The 22,632-nt window shown below is 41.7% G+C and overlaps 2 protein-coding genes across 2 annotated transcripts; both read left to right on the plus strand.

Moving 5' to 3' along the window:
- Positions 1–903: 903 nt before the first annotated feature.
- Positions 904–6,800, plus strand: LOC143102920 (uncharacterized). Its single transcript, XM_076266713.1, has 7 exons — positions 904–957; positions 1,109–1,241; positions 1,726–1,762; positions 3,337–3,635; positions 3,754–5,545; positions 6,005–6,638; positions 6,760–6,800. Exons 2-7 carry the CDS (start codon positions 1,120–1,122, stop codon positions 6,798–6,800), a joined length of 2,925 nt encoding a protein of 974 aa, XP_076122828.1. The 5' UTR covers positions 904–957; positions 1,109–1,119.
- A 5,511-nt stretch (positions 6,801–12,311) lies between these two features.
- LOC143102921 (uncharacterized) lies at positions 12,312–20,962 on the plus strand. Its single transcript, XM_076266714.1, has 7 exons — positions 12,312–12,378; positions 12,522–12,654; positions 13,155–13,191; positions 14,757–15,055; positions 15,174–18,474; positions 18,655–18,709; positions 20,817–20,962. Exons 2-7 carry the CDS (start codon positions 12,533–12,535, stop codon positions 20,960–20,962), a joined length of 3,960 nt encoding a protein of 1,319 aa, XP_076122829.1. The 5' UTR covers positions 12,312–12,378; positions 12,522–12,532.
- The last annotated feature ends 1,670 nt before the right edge of the window (positions 20,963–22,632 follow it).

Genomic DNA, 22,632 nt, shown 5'->3' on the forward strand with positions numbered 1-22,632 from the left:
ATCAAATTAATCAACAGTCTAATGAAAATAAACAATACTATAACATACAAACCATACTATTGATATTCTCCTAAATGTAGTCTTACCATTGCTTTTATATTATTGATTGAATGGACATTATTGTTTATTATTGCTTTTTTCCCTCATTTTCATTGATTATTTCAATAGGCTATTGATGGAATTGACATTGTTTATTATTGCTATTCTCCTTATTATAGTCTGACCAACATTTTCATTTGTTCCCTGTTAAATTTAAGTATATTGTTTTGTATTTGTATGTCGCTTTGGACAAAAGTGTATCCATAACCATAACCATAACCAAATCTAAATTGCAATTTTGACAACAAATAGGATAAACCAGAGCCATATAAAGGTAAAAAAAAAATGGAACATTAGCGTCAATGGAGTTGTCGTAACTCTACCTTTATATGGCTCTGGGATAAACTGAATGTTGACATCAGTCTGGTTGACATCACTAACTTGCTCTGATGTCATAATGGTTTCCATGGAAGCAATCTATCCATCTTATAAGCTTGTGTGTAGGATAATTTTATTCACTTCTCATAGTACAGAGATGAGTATCAGTACAGAGATGACATATTTTAATTTAAAAAATGATTTACTTAAGTGCATGGAATATCAAAACAGCAAGTGTAAGTAAGTGGTTAATTTTCAACAAATCAATGATTGATTAAATAGACTTGGTTAAAAAGGCCTTTTTTTGAGATATCAAAATGTAAATTTAATCATAATTGTGGCTCAATGCAGTATACATAGCCTACACTGAGTTTTTCCCCCATAGCATCACTGAAAATGTTAAAGTGTAAGGATAGAATTCAAATTAGATTCAAGTTAGAATTCAAATTGAAATGTATGTTCTGAATCTAATCCTGATTCTTGCAGAATGCTGTGATGTCCAGTAGGAGACCTGTTGCTGAATAAGCAAATCTGCAGCAGGTAAAGGGTTGGACTTCTGGGAAATAGGGTGGTTGATTATCATTGATGCGATGAGTACAGAATGTAGAATGCGTTAAGCGAGAGAGGGTTACACTGTACAGATCTGTAAACATGTGTGTGTGTGTGTGTGTGTGTGTGTGTGTGTCTTCAGCCATTCCTACCATGGGCCAGTCTCTCCCAGGACAGTCCTTCCCAGAGGACCCTGCGGAGAAAGACTGCTTTATTTCTGGGCTTCAGGAGGAGTTTCTATATCTCTCAGAATACCTGAAGGGTCTGAAGAATGAGTATGTATCAACACTGATGCTCTGTCTGTTAACTACTACTATATACAACTATAATGATAACTACAACGTCTTAACATTATAGTTAGACGAACAACGTCTAGCTCTGCCACCGGTACGCTCAGGCCAATCCAGACTTTTCTCATCTGTTGTTCGTTTGTGGAACACACTGCCAGTTCCTACAAGGGCAGGGACATCCCTCTCCATTTTCAAAAAACTCATGAAGACCCAGCTCTTTAGAGAACATTTCCTCTCATAGCACTACTTACAACTAGTCTTGCTGATCCTAGCACTTACCACCTGTCTTGAACTGACACTCAACTGTTTAAAAACAGCACTCACTGACACACTTATTCTTACTGTACTCTACCTTTTTCAAATTGTTGAGAGAATTGCTTTAAAACTTAAACTGTTTGCCATGTTGTTAGTCGCTTTGGTCTATACTTTATTTATTTACTTTACTAATATACTTTATTTATTTTCATAGGGAATGGCTTACCTTCCATGAGATCATGGTTAATCCTGTGAGTATTTTCACATGTGGTGTAAACAACATTTTCACAATCCAGTTTTGTACTGGCCCTCTAGTCATACTGCTACATTTTACACTGGCAAATTCCCTGTGTTGTGCTATGAAGATTTAAGGTGCTTGTCAGTGTGAACCATCATTCTGTGTTTGTGGTGCAGTGCTGGGCTGAACTGTGCAGTTACACAGGTTATATCGGTGTCATGGTTATATCGGTGCCATGGGTAATAACTTCCTCCAACTTAACAACGACAAAAAAAAACAGAAGTTATTATTTTTGGTCCCTCTGAATCCAGAGTCTCCCCTGTGTCAAACCTGGGTGTTCTCATCCCCTATGTTACATGAAGTGCAAGAAACCTGGGTGTCATCTTTGACTCTGAGTTTTCCTTTAATAAGAAATAGCTGCGGTGGTAATAAAGAACAGCTTCTACCAGCTCAGAATCATCGCCAAATTGAAACCCTCTCTGTCATTTAATGACCTGGAGAAAGTAATTCACGCCTTCGTAATGAATCAAGGCTGGATTACTGTAATTCATTATACCTGGGACTTCCTCAATCACTCATTTCACGGCTCCAGCTGGTCCAGAATGTGGCAGCAAGACTGCTGACCGGATCTAAAAAGTGGGAGCATATTACCCCAATCCTAGCCTCTCTCCACTGGTTGCCCATCCAGTACAGAATCCATTTTAAGATTTTATTGATGGTTTTAAAGCTCTAAATGGTCTGGCCCCATCCTACATATCAGATCTCATCCACTACCATTCAGTCCCTTAGATCCTGCAGCAAGGGTCTTCTGCACGTCCCACGCTCCAGATTCAAGCAAAAAGGCGATAGAGCTTTTGCGGTAGCTGCAGCACGCCTTTGGAATCAGCTGCCGCCTTCTATCAGAGATGCTCCCTCCATCACTAGTTTTAAATCTAGGCTCAAAACACACTTCTTCTCCCTGGCGTTCACTGTCCGTGTATGATTGTTATTTATATCTGTATTTATGTATTGTCTTTTTATTTGCACTTGTACGGCACTGTGTAAACTGTATTTTATATGTGCCTTATGAATAAATGTTACTTACTTACTTTTTACATGAACTGTATTGGGGTGAAGTGTGGAGTGAGTGTACCCCTAGCTGTGTAGTGAGTAACAGCTCAGTCATACGCATCAATCAAACTTTGCCAGTGGGTGTTCCCAAAGTTCAGGGTGTGTACGGGGATGAGGGGAGAATGATAGGTCAACAACCAGTCTCCACTGTTAGCTTGCAGTGGAGGGTAGCTTGATAACTTGCTAATGACTGCTAATCTCCTTCCCTGAGAGATGTGCTAGCGGTTTAGCCTCCTTGCACATCCACCTCTTAATTCAAAGTGTTGCAAGTTTGTAAATTCGAGCCTAAGCCAATGCATGGCTGAACTGTCAGCACAACACAGGATATATTGAGTCTGCTTATGTAGGTGACGGTCTAGTCGTTTTTTTTTTTTTTTTTAAGTTTCCAAACAGCTAAGGTCTTGGGAAAGATCTCCCCTTTTTACATGTTAAGTAGCAGATGTGATTCTTTGTGTTCACTCTCCCCATATGAAACAGGTGACCAAAGCGGAGTTTTTCACTCTCCTGATTGACTTGGTCAAATACGTAGACCTGACCTCAGTAAAGGTGGTCATCCCTGCCCTCCTGAAGATGGTAAGAGAGCTTGCTAACCAAGACACTCAAGACCCTACCATCCAAGACCCCACCAAGACCCCTTCTGCCACATATGCTGAGGATGACCCAGGAATCAAGCTATTCAACAATGGGGTCCTTGTTGAAATTATACCCAGAACCAAAAGCAGCTGGGTATCAACTGCCTCATCCTGCAGCAAGACATCAACTGATTCACGAAAGAGGTAAGTTGTACAGCCAAGTATAAACCCATAGACATTTGCTGCAATACTAATAAGATGATGCATGCATGTTTTCTGGTTTTGGATAAAAGTCTAAAAAAATAGTTGCTGCTTTCTACAGGAAAACCACCACTGAGCAGCTGGTTGAAAATGTGTCCCAAAACCTCAGTGAATTCCTCCGAGTACAAGACCAGTCAATGGAGTGCTTTTTGGATGACCAGAAGAGGAACATCTCGGCTAAAAAGTGTCTGGCATGCATCAAAAAAGCTGTCAATGTACTAACTTGCCATTATTCATGTATAAATGACTTCCCACGTCCTCAACAACAAGTTTCAGAGGATGAAATTGAGGTCAAAGAAGTGTCTAATGGAAGTCAAAGGTCTGAGCTTTGCGTCAAAGTGGTTTCCAGTGAGGAATTCCACACCAAGGCCAAGAAAGCAGTCAAGGATGTCTTTATTGGAAACATGAAGCGATTTCAATCTGCTCCCCGCACTCCTTCCAGTGACTCGCTGGGAGTTGGAATTGAGACTTCTTCTTCTTTATGTCCTCAGCCTGTTGAAGAAGCTGCTACTGTGCTCATAGAGACTTTTGTGGGGGAGATGAAGAAGGTTGCTCTGTTGGCTGAATATGCGGATGAACCCATGTCTCCTGATGAGGGAAAAACACTTGACCAGACACAAAGAGTCCCCCCACATGTCTCTGGTCTTAAAACAAAAAAGGTTCAGGTAGCAGCAAAACAGATCTATGGAAAACTAAAAGTTACACTTAAGGATTTCTTCAGACATTTTCCCCTCCAGCATAGCCCAGCTGCCCTGAGAACTGAGGAACCAAATGAATTTGTCTCATTAGCCCTGGATGTTCATACAGCTCAAGTCAAACAGAAAAATCAGCGCCCAACAAATATCAAGAGTGACCAAGCTTTGCCTGTGGCTAAACCACTGAGCCCAGTTGCACGTAAGGTGCAGAGTGACATTGGTTGTCCTTTGAGTCCAAGTCAGCTGGACGACTGCACCAGAAACGTCTTAAAAGGAGTGCTGGCCTCTTACTTCTCTGGGCTGAAGCAGAACCCAATTCAGGAAGGCTTGGCTTCACCAGATCTGTTGGCTGATAAGAGCAGTTTTTTTGATGGTGTAATTGTCCAGTTAAAAAACATGGCTTGCTCTACATCTGCTGGGTGCAATGAGAGTGATGATTCAGAACTGACGAAAAATCATGTCACTGGAGTACTTAGAAAGCCTTGCTCATTCACAAGCATAAAAAGACTATCCGATGTAGAATTTCAGATGAATGCCTTCGAGGCAGTTACTAATGTGCTCGTTGGTTCAGTGCGAAGCTACACCTCCTTGCAATCATATACTACAGATATTTACAATGATGAATGGCAAGGAATGCCATGGAAAGACTTTGCCTCCAGAGATATGGATGCTCTTGTCACAGATATAGTTGATCAGTTTGTGAGCGACATACAGATGACTACACTCCTTTCAGCTTCTCCTGACCAAGTGGGCACCCGCTCATTTGAAACCAAGCTGGCAACTTTGAAGTACAAGCTTGCCACCTCAAATAACCAATTCATTATCTCAGCCTCAAACATGTATGAAAATGTACTGACTAAAGTTGGTACGTTTTTTGCTCAGTGCTCTTCCTTGTGTAACATCCCGGGAAAGCAGGCAGATGATGAGCCTGTGATGGACGGTCCATGCTTAAGTAGTCTCGAAACTACTCAGAGCATTGATGATACTCTGCTTGCCAACCCTCTCATTCACAAGAAAGACATTAAAGACATGGTTGACCTTGATGGCTGCACCAGAGAAATCATGTCAGAGCTTTTCATGGTGCTGAACGAAGAGAATGCAAAGGAGGACGCTGCCAACATTTCAGAGAAACTGTCCACCATCTCACTGGCAGACAAGGTAGTTGACTCAATCATTCCAAATTTGACTGATGAAAAAGATTCTGATCAATCTGCCCACAAGGACTGTAATGATTCGCCAGACTCATTATCTAAATTGATTGAGGAAGTATTCGGAGAGGAGGGTGCTCAGACAAATGCTATAATGTCAGTCAATGAAGTGTTGCTTCAGTCAACCACTAACCTCTCAAGGCTTACCACCTCCTCACTCAACCCTACCTCTGGGAATGTCCATGGGGTTGTCTCTGAAACAGAGATAGCTACAGAGGGTACCATTGAGAGAGAAACCAGCACTGATGTGGACAATGCCCATGCTTGCATTACCCGACAAGCAGTTGCAAGTGTGGTCAAAATGGTTAATGAAAAGATTAATTCAGAGAATGGTGGGTGTTCTTCATCAGAAATGCAGGATGGAGGACTCCACACAGTTGCTAAAAAGCTCTCGAGATCTCGTTCACAGGCAACCATTAACTACTTTACCCATGACTTTGTTGATCAAGTCTGTGGACTTTTCTTGAGCAGCAACAGAGTGGCTGCTCACAAGTTTGCTTCAGACAGCGTGCTTTTGGAGATGGGGCACTGCAGTGCATCAAGGAGGCACAATGTCTCTCAGCTTGTGGAGATCTATGCTAAGGAGACAGTGAAACACTACCTGCTCCCTCACTTCAATCTGCCTTTTTCATGGGGCATTCATCAGGGAGGCACCTCATGGCCTGCTTCAGCTCCAGTGTGCCTTCCCAGCTCTGGAACAGCACTCAATGAACAAACTGCACCAATGGGCTCTAGTTCCCCTTCAAAAATACTTTGTGACATAGTGAACCTTGTCATTAAAGCTATGGTCAGCGATGTTATGAACAGCCTATCACTGCCAATAGAGTCTGGCAAGAATAAAGACCAGTTAGGTCATTCACTTAAACCCTGTTGGGAGAATCTTCTGAGCACCGAGAGCTCAGCTGCCTTACCTCAAGAACTGGGTTTCCACAGAGACGAAGACGACATTCCTTTCCCATTCCCCAAGATCATGCCTGTGGACTCTGACAACTACGCTGGTTTGGTCACTCTGCTGGTTGTACGGCTGCTGATGCAGACTAAAGGTCAGGGACTGCAGTCCGAAGACCTGCTGGAGAGATCCAGACAACTGGTTGACAAAATCCTGTATGTCTTTGATATTGTGTCAGGGAGTTCTAGAAATGACCCCTATCCTCTCAACATCAGGATCCACAGAGTCTTCCGAATTGTCTACGGTCACCTCTTAAGGGAATTTGGCACTGAAGAGATCCTTTTGAAAGCAATGGTCAGAGAGGATCCTACCTTTGAGAAAACCTTGGTGTCTTCCCTCACTAAACAGCTCCTGCAGATTTGCAAGGAAGCTGAAAATGTCCCACCTGCTTCATCAAAGGAGAAAGTGGAGGCCAAGGCAGATTCCAGTGGTCCTGGAATGAAGATAAAGAACAAGAAAGGAATTCTTAAACTCTTCTCAAGAATTCCAAAACTGAAGATCTTCCAGAAGGTAATTACTTTGCAAACAACACACATACATTTCTTTGACTGCTTGAAATTGTATAATTGTTAAATCTATCTGAAGTTTTAGCCAAAACATGTTTAATTTGTTAGGACCAATACAAATAAAATTGAGTACTGCTTATAGTAAAATAGGTATTAATAAATTGGTAATGCCTGTTTCAATTAGAAATCCAAATCAGGCAGCATGGAAGATCGCCAGGCCTCCAAAAAGGGACAACTCGGTAAGTTTACCAGTCTCACTTTGCATATAAGGTGCAATCAGGGAGCAGTCTAGATCTCCCATAAGTAGGGTTGGGCACCGAAACACGGTTCTAATATGGCACCGGTGCCGACACAAACGGTAGTAACTGCATAGAATAACAACGTGGATTTCGGTGCCTCATTTCGGTGCTTAAATAGCGTTTTTATTTTATTTTTTTAATATGAGGCATCACTGCATGTCATGCGCCATCTCTAACGTCTTGCTCTGATAGCAACACATCCAGATGCAGTTAGCTAACATATGATAAACACTGGATGTATAAACCAGAGGGGTGCACCACATGACTGGACAGTGTTTGACAGCTTGCGTGAGCCCAAGTAGCTTACTTTAAAGCAATATCGCGAGCTCCTGTCAAAATCTAGCAGTGGGCCTAACTACACACAAGCAAAAGGCTATGAAACAACATCAACAGTAGGCTAGCCTAGCCTATATACAATATCCTTGCTAATGCGCTAACTGACATTTATTTGAAATGTTATCAGCAAAGTTGTAAGGTGAAAACTTTATTTCACGGTGTGTTAAACAACATAATGGCATGATATTAATCTTTCATGTGCATGAGGTCCATATAGCATCACAATGAATATGAAGATCATGTTAAAAGTTAGCTGGCAAAAACAAATATGTAGGTTACATACCTGATGTCACTGAGCTGTCAAAGAGGCTACGAAACCATCTCCGTACGTTATCGCTAATTAAACTCAGCTGACTGGTGTTAACGCATAGCCATAGTTGCTGTTAAAATGCCTTCTGCTGGGAATCTTAACACTTCAACACCGACATGTAGCCTAACATGTTCAAAACTACTGCGTGTTATGGGTTAAGACATACAATTTCTTGAAGCATTTGGCAACACACTGAATTAACTGGAAAGTAGAGTCCCTGTTAGATTAGCTTGCTTGCAAATGCCGTTGTCCATGACCTGGCAGTTTTATGGAGAGCGGTTTTAACATACCTTATGGCAAATCGCCTACACTGGGTAAACTTGAAAGCAGAGTTTACCATTGTGTGTGCATGCAGGGCAAGCTGTTTTACATTTAAATGTATTATTCATAGGAGCAATGACATATTGATAGTAAATTGAATATAACAATTTCATGTTCAAATTTGTCTCGTCAATAAAAAAAAGCAATTCATGCTTTAGACCATTTTAATTTAAAATATTTTAAAAACAAAGTACCGGTTCAGGCACCGTTTCGGCACCGGCACCATTTTAAAAGTATCGTTTTAGCACCGGTATCGGATAAAACCCAAACGATACCCAACCCTACCCATAAGTGTATCTCGAACAATCTCGAAAGATGATGAAAGAGAATAAAGGGGTACTTGGTGTAACACCAGTTCTCTGAAACTTTGAGTGTAGAGTTTCACAATGAGGATAATACTATCTATATTTCCAGTGTGCGGGGATGTAGTGCATTTGCACAGCCTACTGCACTGCCACAACCTACTGTAACCTAGACTTTCTCTAAAGGAGAATCGATTTCCTTCTCTAAGAAAGTGTGTTTAAGAGACAATTATACCACTTAACAATGGGGGTCTCATGGCAAACTGAAATCTGTAGCCCTTTGCTATCGTTCTTGTCCCCGATTCAGGACCTGACATAGCTTGGGACTTTCTTGGCATTGTCTGCAGTTATCCACTTCTGTAGCATACTTGAATCCCATGCACACTACTAAAAAGAGATGGAAATCCCTGGCTGCAACAAAGGCACTGCAGGTGGCTGGGCAGGCTTGTGCCTGCTGGTCCTCAGACAGAGCAGAGTTAGGTGGGCAGCCCAGAGGCTGGAGTGCGACTGAGCGATGAGATAGAATGGCAAGGTGGTAGCCGGTATGAGTAGTAATACCAGCAAGCCGTCTAAGCTTCTGGCAGGTTTCGTTCACAGCTGCATGCTGACCGTAATCTTTGCAATCACGCCCAGCAGTGATCTGTTGGGTCTCTGTAGAAGTGATTAGATGCTTCTACAGAGGTCGGGTATGGATTTCCCTCCCACAGGTGGATCTTGAACACGAGAACTTGTCTCCCTATCTGATCTCATTTCCTTTCCTCTCTCCCCTCCTTCTCAGATCCCACTGCCAGCGCTGTTCCCCTCAGTGAGAGTGCTGCCTCCTCAGAGCACAGGACAGGAGAGTGCAAGACCAGCACAGGCTTCTCCCTCTTCAAGAGACTCTCTGTCATCATGAGGAGGAAGTCCAGGGTCAGCCCTGTGTAACCAACTCATAACCCCTCAAAACATCTCAGCACTATTAAGTGTCTACCTTAATCAAACTAATTCACATCTTTATCGCTACATATTCCCCATTCTCTTAACCTAACCAAAAGCATAATAAAAATCACCTGAGCATTCATATCATTGTCATTTCCTTTAATTTTCTGTTTGCCCTGTGTGCATGTGCGGTTGGTGAAATTTGCACCACACATTAAAAATCCAAACTAAGAGTTATGTGTAATAAAGTGGAATGACACAGGAAAAAAATAATGAACGCCCCTACTGAAATTTCTTCAATACTTTGTGGAAAAGCCTTTGTTTGTAATGACAGCTTCAAGACATTTCCTGTGTGTCATTTACGGGCGATAGAGGGAGTTACGCATTTTGGCACCCCTAAACTGGGTGTTTCTTATGTATACAACTCTTGCGTGCATTCGGCCACTGACTTTCCAGCTGGGTCTCCAACATGTCGCTCTCAAGCTCAGTCACTTGCCGCCTTGCCAGAGCTTGCCAGAGGCTAAAACACGCTACTACATTTAAACACAATTGTTGCCGCAACTCGAGGCATTCCAGCCTACGAAATTAATAAAAAGTAAATCATGCATAATTTAAAAATAACTCAATAGGCTACTTGGCTACGCAATAAGGTTTCCATTACAGCACCGCATTCAATGAACGCATGAAAGCGGATGGTTTGTTTAAAATCCCGACACTCTTTCAAGTACATGGAACGTAGGGCTAATAGTGATCATCAAATACCTCCCCAGATTTCAGTGCCCATCAGTCCCAACATTTAACAATATAATCAAACAGTCCAAAAGTAAATATCAAACTAAACCGAAAATGTCCTGCTTTTGAAGGCCTACTAGTATGCCGCTCCAAGAAACGCATGTCTCAAAATAAAACTCGCATAAGAAATAAAGGGCTGTCTCGAATACAATCCTGCCCCTAAAGGCACTTTGTCTTAAGACCCCAACCATAATTTGAGGATTTACAGTATCTAAGTAGACAAACTGTCTTCATCCAACAGAGTGAATACGAGATTGTGCAGTCTTAGCTGTGGTTAGTGACGTGATGCTGTTAATGGGGAGTTTTACATAGCCTAGCGTAAACCTATAGGTTATAATTTATTTGGCGTACCTATAAGGCTTTTTTCCTTATCAAAAGTGAGGGGGACGACTGATCTCTTCAACACTGCGGGGGATTTGGCGCTTGTCGATGTGTGTGTGACAGAAGCGGAATGGGAGAATGCGTGTAACAAAAAAAAAGCTTACGGACAATTTACGCGGAAATGGGAGAATCCAATGAAAATGACAATGAATGACTAAACAGATGCTGAAAGCAGCACTGGTAATTTGCACGGCAAAAGTGTGTGTGTGTGTGTGTGCGTGTGTGTGTGTGTGTGGGGGGGGGGGGGGGGGGGGGTCCAAACTAACCATTTTAAAAATATAATGGCTCCGACGCCCATGGAGGGCACTGACAATTGAAAAAAGTTGATAAGATTACATTAAGGAGAAAAGCAATAATAAACAAATGTCAATTCAATCAGTAACATAATGATAATAAACAAATACTATAATATACAAACCAACACTTATGTTGAACAGATATGCCTTTAGACCCCTATTGAAAGATCCACAACTATCACAGGAACGGACAGCACTGCAACTCATTCCACCAACATGGAACCACTGAGGAAAAGAGTCTTGCATTTGACCAATATTCATCATTTTTATAAAATATAATAATTTTTGCCTGTTGTTAATCCTTCACCTCCACAAAAAAGCATTTTCATTGTGTACAGGGGGGGCATTTAACAGGGAACAATTTAAAATGTTGGTCAGACAAGGAGAATAGCAATAATAAACAATAATTTCCATTCAATCAATAATATAATAACAATAACAATAGCATGGTAAGACTACATTAAGGAGAATATCAATAATAAACAACATCAAATTAATCAACAGCCTAATGAAAAATCAACAGCCTAATGAAAATAAACAATACTATAACATACAAACCATACTATTGATATTCTCCTTAATGTAGTCTTACCATTGCTTTTATATTATTAATGATTGAATGGACATTATTGTTTATTATTGCTTTTTTCCCTCATTTTCATTGATTATTTCATTAGGCTATTGATGGAATTGACATTGTTTATTATTGCTATTCTCCTTATTATAGTCTGACGAACATTTTAATTTGTTCCCTGTTAAATTTAAGTATATTGTTTTGTATTTGTATGTCGCTTTGGACACAAGTGTATCCATAACCATAACCATAACCAAAACCAAATCTAAATTGCAATTTTGACAACAAATAGGATAAACTGAATGTTGACATCAGTCTGGTTGACATCACTAGCTTGCTCTGATGTCATAATGGTTTCCATGGAAGCAATCTATCCATCTTATAAGCTTGTGTGTAGGATAATTTTATTCACTTCTCATAGTACAGAGATGAGTATCAGTAGGCTACACATGACATATTTTCATTTAAAAAATGATTTACTTAAGTGCATGGAATATCAAAACAGCAAGTGTAAGTAAGTGGTTAATTTTCAACAAATCAATGATTGATTAAATAGTCTTGGTCAAAAGGCCTTTTTTTGAGATATCAAAATGTAAATTGAATCATAATTGTGGCTCAATGCAGTATACATAGCCTACACTGTGTTTTTTCCCCATAGCATCACTGAAAATGTTAAAGTGTAATGATTATGGAGTTAGAATTCAAATTTAAATTGATGTTCTGAATTTAATCCTGATTCTTGCAGAATGCTGTGATGTCCAGTAAGAGACCTGTTGCTGAATAAGCAAATCTGCAGCAGGTAAAGGGTTGGACTTCTGGGAAATAGGGTGGTTGATTATCATTGATGCGATGAGTACAGAATGTAGAATGCGTTAAGCGAGAGAGGGTTACACTGTACAGATCTGTAAACATGTGTGTGTGTGTGTGTGTGTGTGTCTTCAGCCATTCCTACCATGGGCCAGTCTCTCCCAGGACAGTCCTTCCCAGAGGACCCTGCGGAGAAAGACTGCTTTATTTCTGGGCTTCAGGAGGAGTTTCTATATCTCTCAGAATACCTGAAGGGTCTGAAGAATGAGTATGTATCAACACTGATGCTCTGTCTGTTAACTACTACTATATACAACTATAATGATAACTACAACGTCTTAACATTATAGTTAGACGAACAACGTCTAGCTCTGCCACCGGTACGCTCAGGCCAATCCAGACTTTTCTCATCTGTTGTTCGTTTGTGGAACACACTGACAGTTCCTACAAGGGCAGGGACATCCCTCTCCATTTTCAAAAGACTCATGAAGACCCAGCTCTTTAGAGAACATTTCCTCTCATAGCACTACTTACAACTAGTCTTGCTGATCCTAGCACTTACCACCTGTCTTGAACTGACACTCAACTGTTTAAAAACAGCACTCACTGACACACTTATTCTTACTGTACTCTACCTTTTTCAAATTGTCCTAAAATTGTTGAGAGAATTGCTTTAAAACTTAAACTGTTTGCCATGTTGTTAGTCGCTTTGGTCTAATATATACTTTATTTATTTACTTTACTAATATACTTTATTTATTTTCATAGGGAATGGCTTACCTTCCATGAGATCATGGTTAATCCTGTGAGTATTTTCACATGTGGTGTAAACAACATTTTCACAATCCAGTTTTGTACTGGCCCTCTAGTCATACTGCTACATTTTACACTGGCAAATTCCCTGTGTTGTGCTATGAAGATTTAAGGTGCTTGTCAGTGTGAACCATCATTCTGTGTTTGTGGTGCAGTGCTGGGCTGAACTGTGCAGTTACACAGGTTATATCGGTGTCATGGTTATATCGGTGCCATGGGTAATAACTTCCTCCAACTTAACAACGACAAAACAGAAGTTATTATTTTTGGTCCCTCTAAATCCAGAGTCTCCCCTGTGTCAAACCTGGGTGTTCTCATCCCCTATGTTACATGAAGTGCAAGAAACCTGGGTGTCATCTTTGACTCTGAGTTTTCCTTTAATAAGAAATAGCTGCGGTGGTAATAAAGAACAGCTTCTACCAGCTCAGAATCATCGCCAAATTGAAACCCTCTCTGTCATTTAATGACCTGGAGAAAGTAATTCACGCCTTCATTACATCAAGGCTGGATTACTGTAATTCATTATACCTGGGACTTCCTCAATCACTCATTTCACGGCTCCAGCTGGTCCAGAATGTGGCAGCAAGACTGCTGACCGGATCTAAAAAGTGGGAGCATATTACCCCAATCCTAGCCTCTCTCCACTGGTTGCCCATCCAGTACAGAATCCATTTTAAGATTTTATTGATGGTTTTAAAGCTCTAAATGGTCTGGCCCCATCCTACATATCAGATCTCATCCACTACCATTCAGTCCCTTAGATCCTGCAGCAAGGGTCTTCTGCACGTCCCACGCTCCAGATTCAAGCAAAGGCGATAGAGCTTTTGCGGTAGCTGCAGCACGCCTTTGGAATCAGCTGCCGCCTTCTATCAGAGATGCTCCCTCCATCACTAGTTTTAAATCTAGGCTCAAAACACACTTCTTCTCCCTGGCGTTCACTGTCCGTGTATGATTGTTATTTATATCTGTATTTATGTATTGTCTTTTTATTTGCACTTGTACGGCACTGTGTAAACTGTATTTTATATGTGCCTTATGAATAAATGTTACTTACTTACTTTTTACATGAACTGTATTGGGGTGAAGTGTGGAGTGAGTGTACCCCTAGCTGTGTAGTGAGTAACAGCTCAGTCATACGCATCAATCAAACTTTGCCAGTGGGTGTTCCCAAAGTTCAGGGTGTGTACGGGGATGAGGGGAGAATGATAGGTCAACAACCAGTCTCCACTGTTAGCTTGCAGTGGAGGGTAGCTTGATAACTTGCTAATGACTGCTAATCTCCTTCCCTGAGAGATGTGCTAGCGGTTTAGCCTCCTTGCACATCCACCTCTTAATTCAAAGTGTTGCAAGTTTGTAAATTCGAGCCTAAGCCAATGCATGGCTGAACTGTCAGCACAACACAGGATATATTGAGTCTGCTTATGTAGGTGACGGTCTAGTCGTTTTTTTTTTTTTTTTTAAGTTTCCAAACAGCTACGGTCTTGGGAAAGATCTCCCCTTTTTACATGTTAAGTAGCAGATGTGATTCTTTGTGTTCACTCTCCCCATATGAAACAGGTGACCAAAGCGGAGTTTTTCACTCTCCTGATTGACTTGGTCAAATACGTAGACCTGACCTCAGTAAAGGTGGTCATCCCTGCCCTCCTGAAGATGGTAAGAGAGCTTGCTAACCAAGACACTCAAGACCCTACCATCCAAGACCCCACCAAGACCCCTTCTGCCACATATGCTGAGGATGACCCAGGAATCAAGCTATTCAACAATGGGGTCCTTGTTGAAATTATACCCAGAACCAAAAGCAGCTGGGTATCAACTGCCTCATCCTGCAGCAAGACATCAACTGATTCACGAAAGAGGTAAGTTGTACAGCCAAGTATAAACCCATAGACATTTGCTGCAATACTAATAAGATGATGCATGCATGTTTTCTGGTTTTGGATAAAAGTCTAAAAAAATAGTTGCTGCTTTCTACAGGAAAACCACCACTGAGCAGCTGGTTGAAAATGTGTCCCAAAACCTCAGTGAATTCCTCCGAGTACAAGACCAGTCAATGGAGTGCTTTTTGGATGACCAGAAGAGGAACATCTCGGCTAAAAAGTGTCTGGCATGCATCAAAAAAGCTGTCAATGTACTAACTTGCCATTATTCATGTATAAATGACTTCCCACGTCCTCAACAACAAGTTTCAGAGGATGAAATTGAGGTCAAAGAAGTGTCTAATGGAAGTCAAAGGTCTGAGCTTTGCGTCAAAGTGGTTTCCAGTGAGGAATTCCACACCAAGGCCAAGAAAGCAGTCAAGGATGTCTTTATTGGAAACATGAAGCGATTTCAATCTGCTCCCCGCACTCCTTCCAGTGACTCGCTGGGAGTTGGAATTGAGACTTCTTCTTCTTTATGTCCTCAGCCTGTTGAAGAAGCTGCTACTGTGCTCATAGAGACTTTTGTGGAGGAGATGAAGAAGGTTGCTCTGTTGGCTGAATATGCGGATGAACCCATGTCTCCTGATGAGGGAAAAACACTTGACCAGACACAAAGAGTCCCCCCACATGTCTCTGGTCTTAAAACAAAAAAGGTTCAGGTAGCAGCAAAACAGATCTATGGAAAACTAAAAGTTACACTTAAGGATTTCTTCAGACATTTTCCCCTCCAGCATAGCCCAGCTGCCCTGAGAACTGAGGAACCAAATGAATTTGTCTCATTAGCCCTGGATGTTCATACAGCTCAAGTCAAACAGAAAAATCAGCGCCCAACAAATATCAAGAGTGACCAAGCTTTGCCTGTGGCTAAACCACTGAGCCCAGTTGCACGTAAGGTGCAGAGTGACATTGGTTGTCCTTTGAGTCCAAGTCAGCTGGACGACTGCACCAGAAACGTCTTAAAAGGAGTGCTGGCCTCTTACTTCTCTGGGCTGAAGCAGAACCCAATTCAGGAAGGCTTGGCTTCACCAGATCTGTTGGCTGATAAGAGCAGTTTTTTTGATGGTGTAATTGTCCAGTTAAAAAACATGGCTTGCTCTACATCTGCTGGGTGCAATGAGAGTGATGATTCAGAACTGACGAAAAATCATGTCACTGGAGTACTTAGAAAGCCTTGCTCATTCACAAGCATAAAAAGACTATCCGATGTAGAATTTCAGATGAATGCCTTCGAGGCAGTTACTAATGTGCTCGTTGGTTCAGTGCAAAGCTACACCTCCTTGCAATCATATACTACAGATATTTACAATGATGAATTGCAAGGAATGCCATGGAAAGACTTTGCCTCCAGAGATATGGATGCTCTTGTCACAGATATAGTTGATCAGTTTGTGAGCGACATACAGATGACTACACTCCTTTCAGCTTCTCCTGACCAAGTGGGCACCCGCTCATTTGAAACCAAGCTGGCAACCTTGAAGAACAAGCTTGCCACCTCAAATAACCAATTCATTATCTCAGCCTCAAACATGTATGAAAATGTACTGACTAAAGTTGGTAAGTTTTTTGCTCAGTGCTCTTCCTTGTGTAACATCTCGGGAAAGCAGGCAGATGATGAGCCTGTGATGGACGGTCCATGCTTAAGTAGTCTCGAAACTACTCAGAGCATTGATGATACTCTGCTTGGCAACCCTCTCATTCACAAGAAAGACATTAAAGACATGGTTGACCTTGATGGCTGCACCAGAGAAATCATGTCAGAGCTTTTCATGGTGCTGAACGAAGAGAATGCAAAGGAGGACGCTGCCAACATTTCAGAGAAACTGTCCACCATCTCACTGGCAGACAAGGTAGTTGACTCAATCATTCCAAATTTGACTGATGAAAAAGATTCTGATCAATCTGCCCACAAGGACTGTAATGATTCGCCAGACTCATTATCTAAATTGATTGAGGAAGTATTCGGAGAGGAGGGTGCTCAGACAAATGCTATAATGTCAGTCAATGAAGTGTTGCTTCAGTCAACCACTAACCTCTCAAGGCTTACCACCTCCTCACTCAACCCTACCTCTGGGAATGTCCATGGGGTTGTCTCTGAAACAGAGATAACTACAGAGGGTACCATTGAGAGAGAAACCAGCACTGATGTGGACAATGCCCATGCTTGCATTACCCGACAAGCAGTTGCAAGTGTGGTCAAAATGGTTAATGAAAAGATTAATTCAGAGAATGGTGGGTGTTCTTCATCAGAAATGCAGGATGGAGGACTCCACACAGTTGCTAAAAAGCTCTCGAGATCTCGTTCACAGGAAACCATTAACTACTTTACCCATGACTTTGTTGATCAAGTCTGTGGACTTTTCTTGAGCAGCAACAGAGTGGCTGCTCACAAGTTTGCTTCAGACAGCGTGCTTTTGGAGATGGGGCACTGCAGTGCATCAAGGAGGCACAATGTCTCTCAGCTTGTGGAGATCTATGCTAAGGAGACAGTGAAACACTACCTGCTCCCTCACTTCAATCTGCCTTTTTCATGGGGCATTAATCAGGGAGGCTCCTCATGGCCTGCTTCAGCTCCAGTGTGCCTTCCCAGCTCTGGAACAGCACTCAATGAACAAACTGCACCAATGGGCTCTAGGTCCCCTTCAAAAATACTTTGTGACATAGTGAACCTTGTCATTAAAGCTATGGTCAGCGATGTTATGAACAGTCTATCACTGCCAATAGAGTCTGGCAAGAATAAAGACCAGTTAGGTCATTCACTTAAACCCTGTTGGGAGAATCTTCTGAGCACCGAGAGCTCAGCTGCCTTACCTCAAGAACTGGGTTTCCACAGAGACGAAGACGACATTCCTTTCCCATTCCCCAAGATCATGCCTGTGGACTCTGACAACTACGCTGGTTTGGTCACTCTGCTGGTTGTACGGCTGCTGATGCAGACTAAAGGTCAGGGACTGCAGTCCGAAGACCTGCTGGAGAGATCCAGACAACTGGTTGACAAAATCCTGTATGTCTTTGATATTGTGTCAGGGAGTTCTAGAAATGACCCCTATCCTCTCAACATCAGGATCCACAGGGTCTTCCGAATTGTCTACGGTCACCTCTTAAGGGAATTTGGCACTGAAGAGATCCTTTTGAAAGCAATGGTCAGAGAGGATCCTACCTTTGAGAAAACCTTGGTGTCTTCCCTCACTAAACAGCTCCTGCAGATTTGCAAGGAAGCTGAAAATGTCCCACCTGCTTCATCAAAGGAGAAAGTGGAGGCCAAGGCAGATTCCAGTGGTCCTGGAATGAAGATAAAGAACAAGAAAGGAATTCTTAAACTCTTCTCAAGAATTCCAAAACTGAAGATCTTCCAGAAGGTAATTACTTTGCAAACAACACACATACATTTCTTTGACTGCTTGAAATTGTATAATTGTTACATCTATCTGAAGTTTTAGCCAAAACATGTTTAATTTGTTAGGACCAATACAAATAAAATTGAGTACTGCTTATAGTAAAATAGGTATTAATAAATTGGTAATGCCTGTTTCAATTAGAAATCCAAATCAGGCAGCATGGAAGATCGCCAGGCCTCCAAAAAGGGACAACTCGGTAAGTTTACCAGTCTCACTTTGCATATAAGGTGCAATCAGGGAGCAGTCTAGATCTCCCATAAGTAGGGTTGGGCACCGAAACACGGTTCTAATATGGCACCGGTGCCGACACAAACGGTAGTAACTGCATAGAATAACAACGTGGATTTCGGTGCCTCATTTCGGTGCTTAAATAGCGTTTTTATTTTATTTTTTTAATACGAGGCATCACTGCATGTCATGCGCCATCTCTAACGTCTTGCTCTGATAGCAACACATCCAGATGCAGTTAGCTAACATATGATAAACACTGGATGTATAAACCAGAGGGGTTCACCACATGACTGGACAGTGTTTGACAGCTTGCGTGAGCCCAAGTAGCTTACTTTAAAGCGATATCGCGAGCTCCTGTCAAAATCTAGCAGTGGGCCTAACTACACACAAGCAAAAGGCTATGAAACAACATCAACAGTAGGCTAGCCTAGCCTATATACAATATCCTTGCTAATGCGCTAACTGACATTTATTTGAAATGTTATCAGCAAAGTTGTAAGGTGAAAACTTTATTTCACGGTGTGTTAAACAACATAATGGCATGATATTAATCTTTCATGTGCATGAGGTCCATATAGCATCACAATGAATATGAAGATCATGTTAAAAGTTAGCTGGCAAAAACAAATATGTAGGTTACATACCTGATGTCACTGAGCTGTCAAAGAGGCTACGAAACCATCTCCGTACGTTATCGCTAATTAAACTCAGCTGACTGGTGTTAACGCATAGCCATAGTTGCTGTTAAAATGCCTTCTGCTGGGAATCTTAGCACTTCAACACCGACATGTAGCCTAACATGTTCAAAACTACTGCGTGTTATGGGTTAAGACATACAATTTCTTGAAGCATTTGGCAACACACTGAATTAACTGGAAAGTAGAGTCCCTGTTAGATTAGCTTGCTTGCAAATGCCGTTGTCCATGACCTGGCAGTTTTATGGAGAGCGGTTTTAACATACCTTATGGCAAATCGCCTACACTGGGTAAACTTGAAAGCAGAGTTTACCATTGTGTGTGCATGCAGGGCAAGCTGTTTTACATTTAAATGTATTATTCATAGGAGCAATGACATATTGATAGTAAATTGAATATAACAATTTCATGTTCAAATTTGTCTCGTCAATAAAAAAAAGCAATTCATGCTTTAGACCATTTTAATTTAAAATATTTTAAAAACAAAGTACCGGTTCAGGCACCGTTTCGGCACCGGCACCATTTTAAAAGTATCGTTTTAGCACCGGTATCGGATAAAACCCAAACGATACCCAACCCTACCCATAAGTGTATCTCGAACAATCTCGAAAGATGATGAAAGAGAATAAAGGGGTACTTGGTGTAACACCAGTTCTCTGAAACTTTGAGTGTAGAGTTTCACAATGAGGATAATACTATCTATATTTCCAGTGTGCGGGGATGTAGTGCATTTGCACAGCCTACTGCACTGCCACAACCTACTGTAACCTAGACTTTCTCTAAAGGAGAATCGATTTCCTTCTCTAAGAAAGTGTGTTTAAGAGACAATTATACCACTTAACAATGGGGGTCTCATGGCAAACTGAAATCTGTAGCCCTTTGCTATCGTTCTTGTCCCCGATTCAGGACCTGACATAGCTTGGGACTTTCTTGGCATTGTCTGCAGTTATCCACTTCTGTAGCATACTTGAATCCCATGCACACTACTAAAAAGAGATGGAAATCCCTGGCTGCAACAAAGGCACTGCAGGTGGCTGGGCAGGCTTGTGCCTGCTGGTCCTCAGACAGAGCAGAGTTAGGTGGGCAGCCCAGAGGCTGGAGTGCGACTGAGCGATGAGATAGAATGGCAAGGTGGTAGCCGGTATGAGTAGTAATACCAGCAAGCCGTCTAAGCTTCTGGCAGGTTTCGTTCACAGCTGCATGCTGACCGTAATCTTTGCAATCACGCCCAGCAGTGATCTGTTGGGTCTCTGTAGAAGTGATTAGATGCTTCTACAGAGGTCGGGTATGGATTTCCCTCCCACAGGTGGATCTTGAACACGAGAACTTGTCTCCCTATCTGATCTCATTTCCTTTCCTCTCTCCCCTCCTTCTCAGATCCCACTGCCAGCGCTGTTCCCCTCAGTGAGAGTGCTGCTTCCTCAGAGCACAGGACAGGAGAGTGCAAGACCAGCACAGGCTTCTCCCTCTTCAAGAGACTCTCTGTCATCATGAGGAGGAAGTCCAGGGTCAGCCCTGTGTAACCAACTCATAACCCCTCAAAACATCTCAGCACTATTAAGTGTCTACCTTAATCAAACTAATTCACATCTTTATCGCTACATATTCCCCATTCTCTTAACCTAACCAAAAGCATAATAAAAATCACCTGAGCATTCATATCATTGTCATTTCCTTTAATTTTCTGTTTGCCCTGTGTGCATGTGCGGTTGGTGAAATTTTCACCACACATTAAAAATCCAAACTAAGAGTTATGTGTAATAAAGTGGAATGACACAGGAAAAAAATAATGAACGCCCCTACTGAAATTTCTTCAATACTTTGTGGAAAAGCCTTTGTTTGTAATGACAGCTTCAAGACATTTCCTGTGTGTCATTTACGGGCGATAGAGGGAGTTACGCATTTTGGCACCCCTAAACTGGGTGTTTCTTATGTATACAACTCTTGCGTGCATTCGGCCACTGACTTTCCAGCTGGGTCTCCAACATGTCGCTCTCAAGCTCAGTCGCTTGCCGCCTTGCCAGAGCTTGCCAGAGGCTAAAACACGCTACTACATTTAAACACAATTGTTGCCGCAACTCGAGGCATTCCAGCCTACGAAATTAATAAAAAGTAAATCATGCATAATTTAAAAATAACTCAATAGGCTACTTGGCTACGCAATAAGGTTTCCATTACAGCACCGCATTCAATGAACGCATGAAAGCGGATGGTTTGTTTAAAATCCCGACACTCTTTCAAGTACATGGAACGTAGGGCTAATAGTGATCATCAAATACCTCCCCAGATTTCAGTGCCCATCAGTCCCAACATTTAACAATATAATCAAACAGTCCAAAAGTAAATATCAAACTAAACCGAAAATGTCCTGCTTTTGAAGGCCTACTAGTATGCTGCTCCAAGAAACGCATGTCTCAAAATAAAACTCGCATAAGAAATAAAGGGCTGTCTCGAATACAATCCTGCCCCTAAAGGCCTGTACTTTGTCTTAAGACCCCAACCATAATTTGAGGATTTACAGTATCTAAGTAGACAAACTGGCTTCATCCAACAGAGTGAATACGAGATTGTGCAGTCTTAGCTGTGGTTAGTGACGTGATGCTGTTAATGGGGAGTTTTACATAGCCTAGCGTAAACCTATAGGTTATTATTTATTTGGCGTACCTATAAGGCTTTTTTCCTTATCAAAAGTGAGGGGGACGACTGATCTCTTCAACACTGCGGGGGATTTGGCGCTTGTCGCTGTGTGTGTGACAGAAGCGGAATGGGAGAATGCGTGTAACAAAAAAAAAGCTTACGGACAATTTACGCGCAAATGGGAGAATCCAATGAAAATGACAATGAATGACTAAACAGATGCTGAAAGCAGCACTGGTAATTTGCACGGCAAAAGTGTGTGTGTGTGTGTCAAATACTGTAATATACAAACCAACACTTATGTTGAACAGATATGCCTTTAGACCCCTATTGAAAGATCCACAACTATCACAGGAACGGACAGCACTGCAACTCATTCCACCAACATGGAACCACTGAGGAAAAGAGTCTTGCATTTGACCAATATTCATCATTTTTATAAAATATAATCATTTTTGCCTGTTGTTAATCCTTCACCTCCACAAAAAAGCATTTTCATTGTGTACAGGGGGGACATTTAACAGGGAACAATTTAAAATGTTGGTCAGACAAGGAG

Source organism: Alosa pseudoharengus, unplaced genomic scaffold (assembly GCF_046254945.1).
Source record: "Alosa pseudoharengus isolate Yale_2024_CS ecotype anadromous, Long Island Sound unplaced genomic scaffold, YU_APseudo_1.1 YU_APseudo_1.1_scf_4, whole genome shotgun sequence".
Taxonomy (NCBI): Eukaryota; Metazoa; Chordata; class Actinopteri; order Clupeiformes; family Clupeidae; genus Alosa; species Alosa pseudoharengus.

Excerpts from the sequence above, each read along its gene's own strand:
- LOC143102920 (XM_076266713.1), top strand. The coding sequence starts at position 1,120 with ATGGGCCAGTCTCTCCCAGGACAGTCCTTCCCAGAGGACCCTGCGGAG. Across the intron at positions 1,242-1,725 it reads CTGAAGGGTCTGAAGAATGA|GGAATGGCTTACCTTCCATG; the intron begins GTATGTATCAAC and ends TTATTTTCATAG. Across the intron at positions 1,763-3,336 it reads ATGAGATCATGGTTAATCCT|GTGACCAAAGCGGAGTTTTT; the intron begins GTGAGTATTTTC and ends CATATGAAACAG.
- LOC143102921 (XM_076266714.1), top strand. The coding sequence starts at position 12,533 with ATGGGCCAGTCTCTCCCAGGACAGTCCTTCCCAGAGGACCCTGCGGAG. Across the intron at positions 12,655-13,154 it reads CTGAAGGGTCTGAAGAATGA|GGAATGGCTTACCTTCCATG; the intron begins GTATGTATCAAC and ends TTATTTTCATAG. Across the intron at positions 13,192-14,756 it reads ATGAGATCATGGTTAATCCT|GTGACCAAAGCGGAGTTTTT; the intron begins GTGAGTATTTTC and ends CATATGAAACAG.